The 19,236-nt window shown below is 40.5% G+C and overlaps 2 protein-coding genes across 5 annotated transcripts in view; one reads left to right on the top strand and one right to left on the bottom strand.

Moving 5' to 3' along the window:
* The window catches only part of ptdss1b (phosphatidylserine synthase 1b), a 28,213-nt gene extending 20,992 nt beyond the window's left edge, over nt 1–7,221 (bottom strand). For 2 of the 4 annotated variants that reach the window (XM_067426271.1, XM_067426272.1), the window contains exons 1-2: nt 6,887–7,221; nt 5,359–5,450 (exon numbers count right to left, since the gene is read on the bottom strand). In XM_067426271.1, the coding sequence (XP_067282372.1) occupies nt 5,359–5,450; nt 6,887–7,077 (283 nt within the window). In that variant the 5' untranslated portion in view covers nt 7,078–7,221. The remainder of the gene's footprint in view (nt 1–5,358; nt 5,451–6,886) is intronic. The other 2 variants (XM_067426270.1, XM_067426269.1) reach the window with 2 other exon arrangements.
* Nucleotides 7,222–13,141: 5,920 nt separating this feature from the next.
* stmnd1 (stathmin domain containing 1) lies at nt 13,142–17,579 on the top strand. Its single transcript, XM_067426283.1, has 5 exons — nt 13,142–13,346; nt 13,997–14,132; nt 14,841–14,974; nt 15,658–15,789; nt 17,118–17,579. Exons 1-5 carry the CDS (start codon nt 13,278–13,280, stop codon nt 17,361–17,363), a joined length of 717 nt encoding a protein of 238 aa, XP_067282384.1. The 5' UTR covers nt 13,142–13,277; the 3' UTR covers nt 17,364–17,579.
* The last annotated feature ends 1,657 nt before the right edge of the window (nt 17,580–19,236 follow it).

The raw sequence follows: 19,236 nt of genomic DNA, 5'->3' as shown, positions 1-19,236 counted from the left end.
CTGATGGTGAACAGAAACAGAGCTGATGGTGAACAGAAACAGAGCTGATGGTGAACAGAAAACAGCTGATGGTGGACAGAAACAGAGCTGATGGTGAACAGAAAACAGAGCTGATGGTGGACAGAAACAGAGCTGATGGTGAACAGAAACAGAGCTGATGGTGAACAGAAACAGAGCTGATGGAGAACAGAAACAGAGCTGATGGTGAACAGAAACAGAGCTGATGGTGAACAGAAACAGAGCTGATGGTGAACAGAAACAGAGCTGATGGTGAACAGATACAGAGCTGATGGTGAACAGAAAACAGCTGATGGTGGACAGAAACAGAGCTGATGGTGAACAGAAACAGAGCTGATGGTGAACAGAAACAGAGCTGATGGTGAACAGAAACAGAGCTGATGGTGAACAGAAACAGAGCTGATGGTGAACAGAAACAGAGCTGATGGTGAACAGAAACAGAGCTGATGGAGAACAGAAACAGAGCTGATGGTGAACAGAAACAGAGCTGATGGTGAACAGAAACAGAGCTGATGGTGAACAGAAACAGAGCTGATGGTGAACAGAAACAGAGCTGATGGTGAACAGAAACAGAGCTGATGGTGGACAGAAACAGAGCTGATGGTGGACAGAAACAGAGCTGATGGTGGACAGAAACAGAGCTGATGGTGAACAGAAACAGACCTGATGGTGAACAGATACAGAGCTGATGGTGAACAGAAAACAGCTGATGGTGGAAAGAAACAGAGCTGATGGTGAACAGAAACAGACCTGATGGTGAACAGATACAGAGCTGATGGTGAACAGAAAACAGCTGATGGTGGACAGAAACAGAGCTGATGGTGAACAGAAACAGAGCTGATGGTGAACAGAAACAGACCTGATGGTGAACATATACAGAGCTGATGGTGAACAGAAAACAGCTGATGGTGGACAGAAACAGAGCTGATGGTGAAAAGAAACCAGAGCTGATGGTGAAAAGAAACCAGAGCTGATGGTGAACAGAAACAGAGCTGATGGTGAACAGAAACAGAGCTGATGGTGAACAGAAACAGAGCTGATGGTGAACAGAAACCAGAGCTGATGGTGAAAAGAAACCAGAGCTGATGGTGAAAAGAAACCAGAGCTGATGGTGAACAGAAACAGAGCTGATGGTGAACAGAAACAGAGCTGATGGTGAACAGAAAACAGCTGATGGTGGACAGAAACAGAGCTGATGGTGAACAGAAAACAGAGCTGATGGTGGACAGAAACAGAGCTGATGGTGAACAGAAACAGAGCTGATGGTGAACAGAAACAGAGCTGATGGTGAACAGAAACAGAGCTGATGGAGAACAGAAACAGAGCTGATGGTGAACAGAAACAGAGCTGATGGTGAACAGAAACAGAGCTGATGGTGAACAGAAACAGAGCTGATGGTGAACAGATACAGAGCTGATGGTGAACAGAAAACAGCTGATGGTGGACAGAAACAGAGCTGATGGTGAACAGAAACAGAGCTGATGGTGAACAGAAACAGAGCTGATGGTGAACAGAAACAGAGCTGATGGTGAACAGAAACAGAGCTGATGGTGGACAGAAACAGAGCTGATGGTGGACAGATACAGAGCTGATGGTGAACAGAAACAGAGCTGATGGTGAACAGAAACAGAGCTGATGGTGAACAGAAACAGAGCTGATGGTGAACAGAAACAGAGCTGATGGTGAACAGATACAGAGCTGATGGTGAACAGAAACAGAGCTGATGATGAACAGAAACAGAGCTGAAGGTGAACAGATACAGAGCTGATGGTGAACAGAAACAGAGCTGATGGTGAACAGAAACAGAGCTGATGGAGAACAGAAACAGAGCTGATGGTGAACAGAAACAGAGCTGATGGTGAACAGAAACAGAGCTGATGGTGAACACAAACAGAGCTGATGGTGAACAGAAACAGAGCTGATGGTGAACAGAAACAGGGCTGATGGTGAACAGAAACAGAGCTGATGGTGAACAGAAACAGAGCTGATGGTGAACAGATACAGAGCTGATGGTGGACAGAAACAGAGCTGATGGTGGACAGAAACAGAGCTGATGGTGAACAGATACAGAGCTGATGGTGAACAGAAACAGAGCTGATGGTGAACAGAAACAGACCTGATGGTGAACAGATACAGAGCTGATGGTGAACAGAAACAGAGCTGATGGTGAACAGAAACAGACCTGATGGTGAACAGATACAGAGCTGATGGTGAACAGAAAACAGCTGATGGTGGACAGAAACAGAGCTGATGGTGAAAAGAAACCAGAGCTGATGGTGAAAAGAAACCAGAGCTGATGGTGAACAGAAACAGAGCTGATGGTGAACAGAAACAGAGCTGATGGTGAACAGAAACAGAGCTGATGGTGAACAGAAACAGACCTGATGGTGAACAGATACAGAGCTGATGGTGAACAGAAAACAGCTGATGGTGGACAGAAACAGAGCTGATGGTGAACAGAAACAGAGCTGATGGTGAACAGAAACAGACCTGATGGTGAACAGATACAGAGCTGATGGTGAACAGAAAACAGCTGATGATGGACAGAAACAGAGCTGATGGTGAAAAGAAACCAGAGCTGATGGTGAAAAGAAACCAGAGCTGATGGTGAACAGAAACAGAGCTGATGGTGAACAGAAACAGAGCTGATGGTGAACAGAAACAGAGCTGATGGTGAACAGAAACAGACCTGATGGTGAACAGAAACAGAGCTGATGGTGAACAGAAAACAGCTGATGGTGGACAGAAACAGAGCTGATGGTGAACAGAAACAGAGCTGATGGTGAACAGATACAGAGCTGATGGTGAACAGATACAGAGCTGATGGTGAACAGAAAACAGCTGATGGTGGACAGAAACAGAGCTGATGGTGAACAGATACAGAGCTGATGGTGAACAGAAACAGAGCTGATGGTGAACAGAAAACAGCTGATGGTGAAAAGAAACAGAGCTGATGGTGAACAGATACAGAGCTGATGGTGAACAGATACAGAGCTGATGGTGAACAGAAACAGAGCTGATGGTGAACAGAAACAGAGCTGATGGTGAACAGAAACAGAGCTGATGGAGAACAGAAACAGAGCTGATGGTGAACAGAAACAGAGCTGATGGTGAACAGAAACAGAGCTGATGGTGAACAGAAACAGAGCTGATGGTGAACAGAAACAGAGCTGATGGTGAACAGAAACAGAGCTGATGGAGAACAGAAACAGAGCTGATGGTGAACAGAAACAGAGCTGATGGTGAACAGAAAACAGCTGATGGTGGACAGAAACAGAGCTGATGGTGAACAGAAACAGAGCTGATGGTGAACAGAAACAGAGCTGATGGTGAACAGAAACAGAGCTGATGGTGAACAGAAACAGAGCTGATGGTGAACAGATACAGAGCTGATGGTGAACAGAAAACAGCTGATGGTGGACAGAAACAGAGCTGATGGTGAACAGAAACAGAGCTGATGGTGAACAGAAACAGAGCTGATGGTGAACAGAAACAGAGCTGATGGTGAACAGAAACAGAGCTGATGGTGAACAGAAACAGAGCTGATGGTGGAAGTCTGTGTTAGCTCCGCAGCACACTGTGGTCCACTCCATGTTTTAAATTTCTCCCAGCGGCAGTGTCCTGATGACATCGTCGAGGCATGACAGCTGAAGACCAGATGATGGGTCTTCATGACGATTCAGACAATAGGGATCGCCGCAGCACCATGCAGGAGGCAGACAAAGCTCTCCAGGCACTTCTGTGGACACACCGGGGTCGGCGCAGAAGTCCAAGCCGCTCCACGGCCGCAATGCAAGACGGAACAGCGGCGCAGCCGAGAAGCGGAACATCCCGACATCATGCCGGACGCCGATGACGCTGGCCCGGATGACGCTAGCCCGGTGCAAACTTCAGCCACCATGCAGCTCAAGCCCGAGGGAGACCCCCAGTGAGCAGCCGCAGCGAGCAACATCAAATGTCCTTCAAACCAGAACCAACCGCAGCAATTCAAACATAAACATCAGAGAAGCGGTGGGAAACGGCAAACGGTGAACAACGTCCTCTCAGTGGCTTCCAGCAATCAGCATAAGTCCCAATTGTAGCTCTGACTGTTAGACTAGTCACAAACATAATAAATAATAATAATGCGTTCGATTTATATAGCGCTTTTCAAGGCACTCAAAGCGCTTTACATAGAAGGGGGGAATCTCCTCAATCACCACCAATGTGCAGCATCCACCTGGATGATGCGACGGCAGCCATATTGCGCCAGAACGCTCACCACACACCAGCTGATTGGTGGAGAGGAGACCGAGTGATGAAGCCAATCAGGAGAGGGGGATTATTAGGAGGCCATGATGGACAGGGGCCACTGGGCAAATTTGGCCAGGATGCCGGGGTTACCCCCCTACTCTTTTTCCGAAAGACATCCTGGGATTTTTAATGACCACAGAGTCAGGACCTCGGTTTAACGTCTCATCCGAAAGACGGTGCTCTTTGTCAGTATAGTGTCCCCATCACTATACTGGGGTGTTAGGACCCACACAGACCACAGGGTGAGCACCCCCTGCTGGCCTCACTAACACCTCTACCAGCAGCTACCTGGTTTTCCCAGTTGGTCTCCCATCCAGGTACTGACCAGGCTCAGCCCTGCTTAGCTTCAGTGGGAAACCAGTCTTATATAATAAAATAAAATAAAATCTAAATCTAATAGTACAGTAACATGATTTGTGGGTGGAGAAGCGGCGAACAGACAACGCCAGCGTCCTCTCCCCCACGTTGCCTAGCATCGTATCTAAGTATCCAAGTATCTAATAAGAAGATACTTTATAAAGTCAGTACATTACGTGTTATACAGCCAGTTGCCTTCATGCATTTCCATAGATTTCACAAACTTAATTCCTATCGATCAGCTCACTTAACACAGCGCTCGTGGATCGACTCGTCGAGACTGTTTTCCAAAATGGCTGCTGTCCGTGAATGCATAATGCACTGTCTTTATAAAGTATTTTCTTATTAAACTGTTTGTACTCTTACAAAGTGCTCAATGCTTCGGTTCGCATGTAGGGACCCTCATTATGCTGCCGTGTTAGTGTGAGGCTATTTTGAGCCTTGTTAGTGGTATTAACTAGCCATTTAATTTTACTTACCCTTTGCCCGTACACTCGTGTTATAAGCTAATCTGTTTTTAGAGATAAAACTCTTTACATTCGATTTTCATGAAAACACACCCCAGAGAACGATCTACTCGGTAACCATCTGTTAATTACCCCTAGGGTCATTTCTCACCAGAGTTGTCCCTTAATAATGAAAGCACTCAGTTTAAGATGATTTGTTAAACCAAATAAAGAATGACTGTACCGTTGGGGAAGGTAAGAATACTGATAACAAGAAAGAAAGAGACGATCAGCAGGAGACCCACACGCAGGTTATTATCAGAATCACCATCATCCCTGCCATAATAAAAACATGATGTACAGATAACATATCAGAAGCATGATATCATGAAATCATGACCTTTCACAACGTCACCAGACTTACCAGTGTGGCAAATTAATTGAGTATTACCAGTGTTACTGTAAAATCAAGGACACTTATGGGTCAAAGATATACATAAATGAAGAAGAAAGCCAAAATATTACAAATCACAGGCGTATATTGACTGAGAAATCCACTGTTCTGTAGAGGGGTGTCAAAATGACGCTTTTCACCTGAGATTTTGAGCCAAATTACAGGGGTGCAGAAAGGACTTAAAGATGGCAGCATGATTTTTCTTATTTTTACACAGCGATTGATAGATATACTAGTAAAATCCGTTGACTTTAGCAATCTTCGTCGCATTATATGCCAACGGTGACCGTTCAAAAATGGAATAAAGGCTGTTTTTTGCCCCAAGTATGCATGCCTGTTACTCAAAAACTATTAAAGGTATCTTAACATCCTCTTAGAATCTGGTTCTTGATAAACTTTTCTTGTGGTATCTCCATTTTAAAGGCCCTCGATGGTTCAGTCCCAGAGAAATGGAGATCTTAATGTGGCTCCATGAGTAAATTTTACACATTTTGAGTGGTCAAAAACCAAATCTTGGCTCTAAATCGTGTGCAAATTGTCATTAATTTGACCCTCCTCTACAAAATAGTGGATTATTCAGTAAATATACAGCCATTACATTTTATACTTTGGCTTTCAGCACTGTTTGTTTGTCTTCCTCAGAAAAAATATTAACAAGATTAAAAATTGAATGGAAACACCTTAGAATATATTTTCCATTTTTATTTTAGTTCAAGATTTACTAATTGGGTTGTTTTTAAAAGTCTGCATACGTTTTAATTCATTTTTATTTCAGTTTTAGCTTAGTTATTTTAGTACAAGTTAAACTAAATTGGAAAGAAATTGCCTTGTAATTTATTTAATGTATTAAAAACCCTGACATAGACAAATGTCTATATCACATAAACATCCATCAAGTCGTTAAAAAATACACTGAAAATTCCTGAACTAAAAAAATATACATTTTTGATGAGCTTTTGTGAGGCTTAAAGGGAAAAATGACAGTCCAAATACTGAAATAATAAAACAATACTACTTGTTTCAATAAATAAGCAGCATTAAAAAATAAAATAAGCATATTATCAGGTTTTAGTGGACATAATATTTTATTCAAAAGCTTAAAATTGTGGCCCTTAGGTTGCGTGTCAATCAAATAAACTAATTTAAGTTGTAATTTTTAAGTATTTCAAATAATTTTACGTCCAAAAGCAGTTGTTACACACTAAACAGCTTTGGCAACACTGTAACAAAACATCATTATACTATTTAAAGCGTGAAATAAGCGATAGTCTGTTGAGATGCTGAGCTGCTGACTGACAGGTGTGCTCTGTTTACTCACCTCGTAAACGCAAAGTACATTATGCTGACGACGGTGAACGACAGTAAAGTAATGGTGTGCGGTTTGTAGAAGAAGTCCAGGGTGATATCCTCCACTTGTTGCTCGTTTATCATCCGAAAGTGAAGTTTATAATTCGCATCGTCTTTGCTGAGCATCCTGGACCCCTGACTGGGCGCCATGGCGAGACTCATCCACGCTCCGCTCCGTCTCGGTTCCTCTGGCCGAACTTCACCCAAGTTGAGTGGGTCGAGTCGCTCTCTCACCGCCCTATCTCAGTCGACTTCATTGGCTGAATAAAGCAGGAGGCTATAAGAGCTTCTCCCATTTGCAGGGCTCTGTTTCAGGCGGGGTTGCTCAGGGCTCGTGGGTGTTGACTGGAGGAAAGATGAGCGACACCACCATCTCCTGGCCTGACTGCTCTAATAGGGTTAGTAGTAGTAGTAGTAGTAGGCTACTTTATTGTTCACCCTAAGCTGAAAATGTATCTTTGGTCTCGCCACACAATCACAGAACAATTTACAGTACACAACATCCAATAAATACATCTAACAATACAATACATCCACAATGACAAAATTAAAATATTCACATTTCTTACCTCTTATTCAAAAGACTTATTGCGTTTGGTACGAAAGTTTGTTTAAATATTGCTTTAATTGCTTTTGGCACTCTATAACGACGACGTGATGGTAGTAATTCAAAAACATGATTCAAGGGGTGTGTTGTGTCTCTTGTTATAATCAAAGCTTTTCTCTGAACAGCAGTTTGGTATTATGATGGGGAAGTTCAGAATGTTTTTTGTTTTTATTGCAAAATTAAAGGGTTTGTTCACACAAAAATGAAATGTCTGTCATTAACTCCTCTCCCTAATGTCGCTCCACACCCGTAAGACCTCCGTTCATCTTCACACACAGTTTAAGATATTTTATATTTAGTTCGAGAGCGTATGCAAGTGTATGCACACTATACTGTCCATGTCCAGAAAGGGAATAAAAACATCATCAAAGTAGTCCATATGAGACATCAGTGGGTTAATTAGAGTCTCTTGAAGCATCCAAAATACATTTGGGTCCAAAAATAACAAAAACTACGACTTTATTCAGCATTGTCTTCTCTTCCGCGTTTGTGTTCAATCCTCAAATAAAGATTCAAACGGTTATGAATCAGCAAATTGATTCATGATTCGGATCACGAGTCAAACTGCTGAAATCACGTGAATCACGCTGATTCATAATTGTTCGAATCTTTATTTTAGGATTGAAAACAAACCCGGAAGAGAAGACAATGCTGAATAAAGTCGTAGTTTTTGTTATTTTTGGACCCAAATGTATTTTGGATGCTTCAAGAGACTCTAATTAACCCACTGATGTCTCATATGGACTACTGTGATGATGTTTTTATTCCCTTTCTGGACATGGGGCGAACTAACCCTTTAACAAGCAACAATTCGATACAAACAAGAAATATAAACCATTTGTCAAATCGAAAAGTATGTAAAAAGTTCAAATCTATTGATCAATAAACCTAAAAGGAAAGGAAACAGAGAAGAGAAGAAAAAGAAAAGAAAATAGATGGCAAAAATAAAGAAAATAGTATTAAGAAATAATATTAAACATGGTACAGATTCTTGATGTTTTCATTGCTTTATTATTAACAGAAATTGAAATTGTATTTAAATACATATTCAATTCTTCTTTAATGAAGTTTACTTTTTACAAATTTTCCTTTATGGATGTAATGGGGTTATGATGGGGAAGTTCAGAAGTTAATTTTTTATTTTGTTTTTTTATATTGTAAATTAACAAACAAAACAATTCGATACATACAAGAAATATCTTTCAAATCAAAAAGTATGTAAAAAGTTCAAATCTATTGAACAATAAACCTAAAAGAAAAGGAAACAGAAAGAAGAAATGAAAGAAGAGGGCAAAAATAAAGAAAAGAGTATTAATTCAACCGAATCCATGTTTGTGTCAAATATGGACAAACACAAGTGTTGGGTTTAACAAATTAAATCAAAAACTGAAATAATGTGTCAAATATGGACACACACAAGGTTTTAAATTGACTGTTTTGTTGTTGTTGTTGTTGTTGTTTTACATTTTTTAATAATGTGTCAAATATGGACAACATAAATGTTGTGTTTAAAAATGTAATCAGAAATTAAGATAATGAGTCAATATGGACACACACAACCATTGAGTGTAAAAAATAATTTAAAAATTAAAACAGTGTGTCAAATGTGGAAAAACACTCCTGTTGGGTTTAAAAATTAATTTACAAATTGAAACAATGTGTCAAATATGGACAAACACATCAAAACATAATTTTTTAGAGTGAATTTAGTTTAAGACTCAAAAAGCTAAATTGGCACTATTATAAGCCTATACATGAGTCAATAAAAAGGTGCATTTTATATTCAATTTATGTGTATTTGGAGATGTTATTATTTATATATTTGCATTAAATGATTATATTTATCAAATGTAAAGTATTTTTTATTTATATGTTTATATTAAGGCATATTTTAATACAGGTGGCAATAGTCTGATTAGTCAACAAAACTAGTTACGAGGGAGCCAGACCTATAATTGAGCCAAATGATATCTTGGAGTCTGTGCATTTAGGTGACATAATGATGATCTGTCAAGAAACGGACGATTGTTTTATGACAGGTACGTCATTAAACAGACTGTTTCCATGTAAATGCAGTCAACACATCACACAGTTATCATTAGAACAATACATGATTTGTTGATTTCGTTTATTAAAATCTTAAAGAACAATCATTTTGTTTACACAGGTAAGATTGTGATTATGTTTGTCCATATTTGACACATTATTACATTTTAACACCTTTGTACATTTGTGTTTGTACATTTTTGACCCATTAGTTTTTTTGTTTTGTTTTTTATTAATTTTGTAAACTCAATGGTTGTGTTTGTCCATATTTGACACATTATTTAAAAATGTAAACAAAAAAACACATTTAAACCCAACAGTCAATTTAAAAACCATGTGTGTGTCCATATTTGACACATTATTTCAGTTATTGATTTAACTTTTTAACTCAACAGTTGTGTTTGTCCATATTTGACACATTATTTCAGTTATTGATTTAACTTTTTAACCCAACAGTTGTGTTTGTCCATATTTGACCCAAACGTGGATTCGACTGAATTAGATTTGGTTTTAGAGATTCACATTAGAATAAATTGATTGGATTGAATCAACGTGAACTTCTGCACTCTAGAAAAGTAAAAAACAACCCAATGTTGGGTCAAATATGGACTTACCTAGCAGTTGGGTTGTTTTAACCCAGCGATGGGGTTGTCTTAAGCAAATATTTAACCCAATTGCTGGGTTAAAACAACCCAATTGCTGGGTTAGTCCATATTTGACCCAACATTGGTTTAAAACAACCCAGCATTATTTTTTTTTGAGTGAACATCCAATTTGTCCCATGCTTCGTATCCTTTCTTAATACTCTTTTCTTTATGTTTCCCCTCTTCTTTGCCCAATTCTTTATATCAACCATGCAAACTCTAAAAAATTCTGGGTAAAAAACAACCCAATGTTGGGACAAATATGGACTAACCCAGCAATTGGGTTGTTTTAACCATGCGGTTGGGTTGTCTTAAACAAATATTTAACCCAACCGTAGGGTTAAAACAACCCAATCGCTGGGTAAAAACAACCCAATTGCTGGGTTAGTCCATATTTAACCCAACATTGGGTTATAACAACCCAGCATTTTTTAGAGTGCATGCAAAGTATTGTGGAATACCTGAGCAAGAGTGGGCGAGAGATGAAATGCAGCAAATGAAAGGAAACTGTCTGTGAGTTGCATGTCCATTGGGATTATTGTGGTCCATTCTGTTGCATTATCTAATTGGTTCCCAGGCTGCCAAAGGATCCACAGTACATTAACCATAGGGAAATTAATTATAAGCTTTGTAAACAAATATTCTGTGTTGGAAACACTTAACCACACAGAATCCATAAATTCTGCCGCATTTGCCTTATATAGGCAGATTGTGATCGTTTCACATTTGTCCCACCCTTTTCACAGCAACCACTATTGGTTCCCCAAAGAACCTACACTGATCAATCTCATTTATTTTTTACATTTATTTATCTCTAAAAATCTACATGTTACGATCCTCCCTCCCAGTCTAGGGGCAGGAAAGGAGGGTAACAAAAAGTTGCGGGGAGAGGATGAGAGAACTGCCATCTCCAGGTCCCAGGGCAGACACACACGGCTCAATGACACCAGTTTCAAGATAACAAGATTTATTAAATTAACAATGAGCATTAACAGACAAGACTTCAGGAGGGGAGATGCCAAAACAACAAACAAAACAGTCTTACTCAAGATTAAGTATAATTTACCTACCAAAAAGGAATAACAGAAAATACAGAAACAATTACCTAACTCCCTTACTACACCCAAAAACAGGAGAAAAGGTGGGTCTTAAAGCAAAAGGCTTCCACCTCCCAACAGTAGAATGCTGATGTTCACAGACAGCTCACATTGATTTACACTGCTCAGATTGAGTTAAGGGTTAGGAGTGCAAATTTTAGCTGTAACACGTAACAGCTCACCTTGCTATACTGGTTATACACAACTTAGCTGAGACACTTCACAACTCTTTACCTGACACTACAGGCAAAACACTATACACCATATAAGCACACAACAGCACTGGGATCAGAAGACGGTAGTCCCTCCCGCAGAGGAAAAACCTCAGTCTCTCTCCTGACTGGAATTCTCTGGGTTCCTTTGTTCTCCACTTAACGATCTGGAACAGGATTCAGGTGACACTCATGAGCCTGTCAAGCAGACAGTGGGAGGAGCAAGAACAACAGAACAAGCACAGAAAATAGAATCCACACAAATTAATAAAATAAAATCAATCCCTACGTCCCTATGGACGTAACACTACAGAACCATTTGTGGAATGCAAAAGGGCCATGAATGTTAAAGTAGCCCATAAATGCCAATAAAGAACATTGAACCAACTGCAGAAATTCAATCTTAAAACATGCAACATAATATATGTATTTTTACAGCTATGCGAACATCTTAAAAAGATACTTCAATATTTATTTAAATATTTTGAAAACAATTTATATCAGTTTCAATAATGACCACCTTTTTAATATTGTGTTGGCCCCTTTTGCTGACTGTCGAGGCATGGACTCCACTAGACCCCTGAAGGTGTGCAGTGGTATCTGGCACTAAGATGTTAGCAGCACATCCTTTAAGTCATGTAAGTTGTGAGGTGGGGCCTCCATGGATCGGACTTGTTTGTTCAGCTCATCCCACAGATGCTCGATTGGATTGAGATCTGGGGAATCTGGAGGCCGAGTCAACGCCTCAAACTCGCTGTTGTGCTCCTCAAACCATTCCTGAAGCATTTGTGCTTTGTGTCAGGAGCATTATCCTGCTGGAAGAGCCACAGCCACCAGAATACCGTTTCCATCAAAGGCTGAACATGGTCTCAGCAATGCTTAGGTAGGTGGAGCGTGTCAAAGTAACATCCACATGGATGGAGGACCCAAGGTTTCCCAGCAGAACATTGGCCAAAGCATCACACTGCAGTTTGAGCTCCAGTAGCTCGTCTGTTTGATCGGACCCCACGGGCCAGCCTTCGCTCCCCACGGTCATCAATGAGCCTTGGCCGCCCATGACCCTGTGGCCGGTTCTCCGCTGTTCCTTCCTTGGAGCACTTTTGATAGATACTGACCACTGCAGACCGGGAACAGCCCACAAGAGCTGCAGTTTTGGAGATGCTCTGACCCAGTCGTCTAGCCGTCACAATCTGGCCAAACTCGCTCAAATCCTTACGCTTGCCCATTTCTCCTGCTTCTAACACATCATCTTTGAGGACAAAATGTTCACTTGCTGCCTAATATATCCCACCCACTAACAGGAGCCGTGATGAAGAGATAATAACCGGTATCATAATGTTATGCCTGATCGGTGTGTATAGTAAGTTACACATTTGAACACATTGATATCACGTTTATTTATTTCAAAATATACAAATAGTAAGAGCTGTGTCTCTTCAGATATTCTGTCAATCAATTCAAATTCTAATGAAATAAACTAGTGACTAATTAACTGTCGATGACTCGTTTGTTCTGATAATCACTCACCAGTTTAACCCCGTGTTTTAGAGCCAAGGCAACATAACAGGTTACGTGACCTCTGGAACGGGGTCAGATTTATTGTAGCAACGAACCGTAGCAACGCAGCGAGTCCGTGACAACGACAGTCGCGAGTTTGTGGATCATGTGTTGGAATGTGACAGAGTTTGAGAACTTCACGCGTGTTGTGATAGTTATATTTGCGCATCGGGAGCGCGCGCTGTCCTGAGGGATAAACATGGGATGCGGGAGCTCCGGGATCACGGTGGTCGAGCCCGTGAAGCCGAACAGTCTCAACGGAAATGAGGTTAGGCTTTAAAGGCAGTTCATTAATTCATAATCAACGGAATATGAGTGAGTCGACAGTTATAATATGTTTGAAGATAAAGAGCTCTATTTTCTTCACAATGTTGGATATATAAATTATAAATATTTTGGATATTGAATATAGACTGTAGGTGAATTATATGAATAATTAAAGACTAGGAAAACCAAACAACATAAACATAGCCACTAGCCTATATGTGAAGAGTGTCGGCTAGCAGCAAGGCTAGAGGTATCAGTCTTAGTTTTCTAATTCAAATGTGACTGATCTGCATTTTTATATTAACGACTTTAAAAAGTTAGTTAAAACCGGGTTTATATAGGCTAGTGTGTGTGTGTGTGTGTGTGTGTGTGTGTGTGTGTGTGTGTGTGTGTGTGTGTGTGTGTGTGTGTGTGTGTGTGTGTGTGTGAGTCTGTGTCTTGAAGAAGAAATTTAGATGACGAACTTTTAAAAGCAGTTTATGCGACCGGTCACATGGTTTGCTGGTCTCATCTGGTTTATCCCAGTCAAACGCCTCTAAAAGCAGTGAACAGACCAGCTTAACTAGGCTAAGAGACCACATCAGACAAGCAAGCCATTCAGGCTGTCAGTGTTTTATATTATGCAAACTGATACTGTGTTATTTTTTCTAGTTTGCTGTGGCTCAGGGAGGGCCCCGTGGCGACTCCGCTGTGTCCAAAATGACCACAGACAGCGGGGTCAGTCTGGATGCAAGAGAGTCAGCCGTTCTCCCAGGAGCTGTCCCTCGAATCCTTCCACCACTGAGAGGTCAGAAAACCGCACAACCTGAAGATATTTCACTCTACTTTAACCAGAAACTGCTGGTCATAGGAAAGCTGATCAATAACATTGTATTGTGCATGCACCGACCTTAGCAAATATGCATCTAATATTTATTTTGCAAACTGTACTCCACAAAAATACGACTCTATGGGTTTTTCAAGCACCTTATTATGACCTATATTAACGTTTTAAAGTCATGCGCCCTCTAGCTGGTGTGAAAATAATGACAGTGTCGTGTACGTCTGACGTCATGAAATGACATATGACTGTCGTTACCAATCCAAATGTGTGTTCATTGTAATGCAGTGTGTGGACTTTTAACCACCATTTGTCCTATTTCCATTTAGCAAAAAAAAAAAATTTAATTTACATCTACACCCACCCCATCCCTAAACCTACCCAGTGATTAATAGTCATACACACTTTATGAGCACGTGTTCCCTGGGATCGAACTCACTATCGCATGATCACATGTTGTTGTATATTGCAATGCTTTACCAATTGAGCAATGCAAACCCTGAAATATTAAGCAGAAAAAAGGGAAAAATGCTTTAAAATGAAAGACTCCTGCTGTCAATAGGAGCACAACTTTAGTAAACGCTCCTATGGGTCGTATTTTAAGGAAGTGACAATCAACCTATATATGCGTATTGGTTGGAGGACATGTTGCAAACTTGTGTGTGTGAAATCTAGCCCAGAGTCCTAGACTGGCCCAGGGAAGTGAAGAGAGAGTCGAGTCCAGTGAGATCCTGGAGCAGCTGCTTATTCAGGGAATCATTCCCGCTCAACCAAAGCAGGCCGGCAGCGGAGAAGCCTACAGTATCATGGTGAGGGACTGAAATATTAAACACTTCAGCTCTGCAGCATATTTCAAATAATTTTGACGTATGAAAATTTGGACCCAAATGTGGGGCGCAGAGCTGAACTGGTTAAACATGTTAAATAATGCTTATGATTCTCCCATTAAAGGGTTAGTTCACCCAAAAATGAAATGTCTGTCATTAACTCCTCCCCCTAATGTCGTTCCACACCCGTAAGACCTCCGTTCATCTTCACACACAGTTTAAGATATTTTATATTTAGTCTGAGAGCGTATGCAAGTGTATGCACACTATACTGTCCATGTCCAGAAAGGGAATAAAAACATCATCACAGTAGTCCATATGAGACATCAGTGGGTTAATTAGAGTCTCTTGAAGAGTGTGCGTGTGTGTGTATGTGAGACTTTGTGTGTGTATGTGTGAGACGGTGTGTGTGCGAGTGTGTGTGCTTGTCTGTGTGAGTGTGTGTGTGTGTGAGGGTTTGTTTGTGTTTGTCTGTGCGATTTTGTGAGTGTGTGTGTGTGTCTGTGTGTGTGTGTGAGTTTGTGTATATGTGTGTGTGTGTGTGTGTGTGTGTGAGTGTTTGTGTTTGTCTGTGTGAGTATGTGTGTGTGTGTACATATGTGTGTGTGTGTGTGTGTACATGATAATTTCTGTTCCACTGGGACAAACATTATATTGTGTGTTAGATGGATGGCGCTGAGAAGCCGCGGAGCAGACCACCCGCTCGACTCGAGTCTCTGAAAACTCGCAAAGAACAAGAAGTCCCGAAGAAGGAAGACATTGAGATGAAGATGAGACAAGTGGAGGAGAGGAGGAAGGTGAAGCACAACTAAATGGCATTCATCATTCACTTCCTGTTATGCATTTATAATCACTCAGCTAAGGTTCACTGGGATCTTGCTGTAAGTTGTTTGTGGTTAGCATTAATAATTACAGTAGTGGCCAAAAGTGTTGTCCGGCCAGGAAAATGGACATCTTAAACCTTTCTTCAAAAATTATAAAAATATTTTTGTAAGCATATTGCATAGTTGTGCTTGAAGTAAATTGTTTTATTTTTGATAATAGTGCTATGAAACATGCCAAATTGTGTGACATAATTTTTTGACCAATCATGGAAAAAAATTATGAACACATGCATAAACAAGAGAGAACCAATGAAATATTCATAATTGATTATGTTGTCAATGCATGCTTTTTGTTTTTCTGTGCATTTTCTTTTTTGCATATAAAATTAAAGCTGTACCTGTCTTGACATTTTTGCCAAATAATTTTGTCAAAAACAAATTTAGTGTTTGTGTTTTTTCTTCATATTAAAATATATGTGCGCGTGTGTGTATATATATATAGTTTTTTTATTCTTCTATTTTAATGGTTGATTCAAATTGTAGGGTCATTTAAATCAAATATTCCCTCCGGACATCACTTTTGGCCAATGGTTAGAACATCTGTTTTATACTTTTATTACGCCTTTCTATTCAACTAATTTCTTATTTAATTATATTTTCTTTTGCATTATTAACCCACCAGCAATAGATGGATGGATGGATGGATAGATGGATGGATGGATGGATGGATGGATGGATGGATGGATGGATGGATGGAACAACAGATGATGGATGGATTGGATGGATGGATGGATGGATGGATGGATGGATGGATGGAACAACAGATGATGGATGGATGGATGGATGGATGGATGGATGGAACAACAGATGATGGATGGATGGATGGATGGATGGATGGATGGATGGATGGATGGATGGATGGATGGATGGATGGATGGATGGATGGAACAACAGATGATGGATGGATGGATGGATGGATGGATGGATGGATGGATGGATGGATGGATGGATGGATGGATGGATGGATGGATGGAACAACAGATGATGGATGGATGGATGGATGGATGGATGGATGGAACAACAGATAATGAATGGATAGATAGATAGATAGATAGATAGATAGATAGATAGATAGATAGATAGATAGATAGATAGATAGATAGATAGATAGATAGATAGATAGATAGATAGATAGATAGATAGAAAATACATATCAAAATAAGAGCGCTTAAACACCAGACACACATCTTTATTATATTGAGTTTGTTAAAGATCTGTTAAAGGAAAGCATGTGTTTTTAGGAGCGAGAGGAGGACCTGAAGCGCAGGATGAGGATTAAATCGGCTCGACCACGCGCCGCACCGCCGCCGACCGCAGAACTGGACCCCGCCGAACTGCTCCATTCAGAACAGCTTCCCGTCCCAACCAGAACCAAACCACAGACGGCAGTCTCCGGAGCCTCGGAGGACCAAAGGCCTCCTGCTTCCCCAGAGCTGGAGAACGACTCCACCTTCCAACAGGTCGACGACGCGGAGGAGCTCTTTTAGACATGAAGGGATGCTTCCTCATGTACGGTCATATAGACTCGCACATGCACTTTCTACATTATTAATCTAGTCACAGGGTACGGCTCAGATCACATTCTGACCGTGGGTTTGACATTATTATAGAGGAAAAGAAGAGGAAATATGTGCCTAATTAGTTATGCAGTGAGCAGAGTAATGATTGGAAGGCTTAAAGGGTTAGTTCACCCAAATATGAAATGTCTGTCATTAACTCCTCCCCCTAATGTCGTTCCACACCCGTAAGACCTCCGTTCATCTTCACACACAGTTTAAGATATTTTATATTTAGTCCGAGAGCGTATGCAAGTGTATGCACACTATACTGTCCATGTCCACTACACTGTCATGAATCAATACGCTGATTCATAACCGTTTGAATCTTTATTTGAGGATTGAACACAAACCCGGAAGAGAAGACAATGCTGAATAAAGTCGTAGTTTTTGTTATTTTTGGACCCAAATGTATTTTGGATGCTTCAAGAGACTCTAATTAACCCACTGATGTCTCATATGGACTACTGTGATGATGTTTTTATTCCCTTTCTGGACATGGACAGTATAGTGTGCATACACTTGCATACGCTTTTGGACTAAATATAAAATATCTTAAACTGTGTGTGAAGATGAACGGAGGTCTTACGGGTGTGGAACGACATTAGGGTGAGGAGTTAATGACAGACATTTCATTTTTTGGGTGAACTAACCCTTTAAGAATTGGGCAGCCTGGTCAAATTGGAAAAACGTACCTGTGGCAACATTTTTGCAAACCACAAAATATGTAGGAACATATCACAACAGTTTCAAAGTGAAATGTCCACTGGGTGGCGCTGAAAGCTTAGTTTTTTTCCGGAACAGATGTGCGTGAATCTTGGGTATGTTTTGTTACGTTGGTAGTTAAACCCTAAACCGACCCGATAGTGTTAAGAAAAGCAAATGTGACAATAAGATTGTATCCATGTCATGTTAGCTTGTGTTTTGAACTCGTCTTTGAGCTCTTTTATCATGACTCGTTTTTCACAGGATTAGTTCCCGAGCTTTAACCATTGCATGTGCAAATCTGTACCAGCTGAGTTATCAAGCCAGCTTAATACACTCTAAAAAAATTGGTGATATTTGGCAGTAAAAGTGGTTATTGGCTTGTAATCATAGGGGAACCACTTTTGGTGTCAAATAGCCCCATATCTTTAAAGGGGCTCTGTGCACCTTTGTCGAATGGTGCTATGTAGAACCCATAAGAGGTGCCGCATCGCATTTTATTTCTTCCTCAAAAATGGTGCTAAACGGCACCAAAAGTAGTTATTTGGTGTGTAAAGAACCTTTAAAGGGGCTTGAAAGGTTCTTTGTACGGCAATGGTGCTATATAGCACCTTTACCACCCCAAAGAACCACTGAAGAACCATACCAGGGCTTAACAGGTTCTGTTTATGGTAACGGTGCTATATACCACCTCAGTCATCCCAAAGAACTGCTGAAGAACCACTGAAGAACCATACCAGGGCTTAACAGGTTCTGTTTATGGTAACCGTGCTATATACCACCTCAGTCATCCCAAAGAATTGCTGAAGAACCAAGAGTTGGTGCTATAGCACTTAAAGTGGTTCCCCTATGATTACAAGCCAAAGAACCACTTTAAGTGCTATAGCACTGTTTTTTTAGAGTGTATGTCAGAAAATGTATTCGTTTGCAAATCATGGACTATAGTAAAAAATATATATAAACGATAAAAACGATAAAAAATTCTTGCTGTTTTACTTCCTTTAGTGTTTATTTCTGTTGGAAACTGCAGCGATATTGGTACGTATTTTGTGGTTTGCAAAAGTGTTGCCACAGGTTTTCCAATGAGACATAATGTGGA

This window comes from Pseudorasbora parva, chromosome 19 (genome assembly GCF_024679245.1).
Source record: "Pseudorasbora parva isolate DD20220531a chromosome 19, ASM2467924v1, whole genome shotgun sequence".
In the NCBI taxonomy this organism is placed as follows: Eukaryota; Metazoa; Chordata; class Actinopteri; order Cypriniformes; family Gobionidae; genus Pseudorasbora; species Pseudorasbora parva.
The sequence above is the reverse complement of the archived record's forward strand: the minus strand, read 5'-3'. Positions and strand labels throughout refer to the sequence as shown.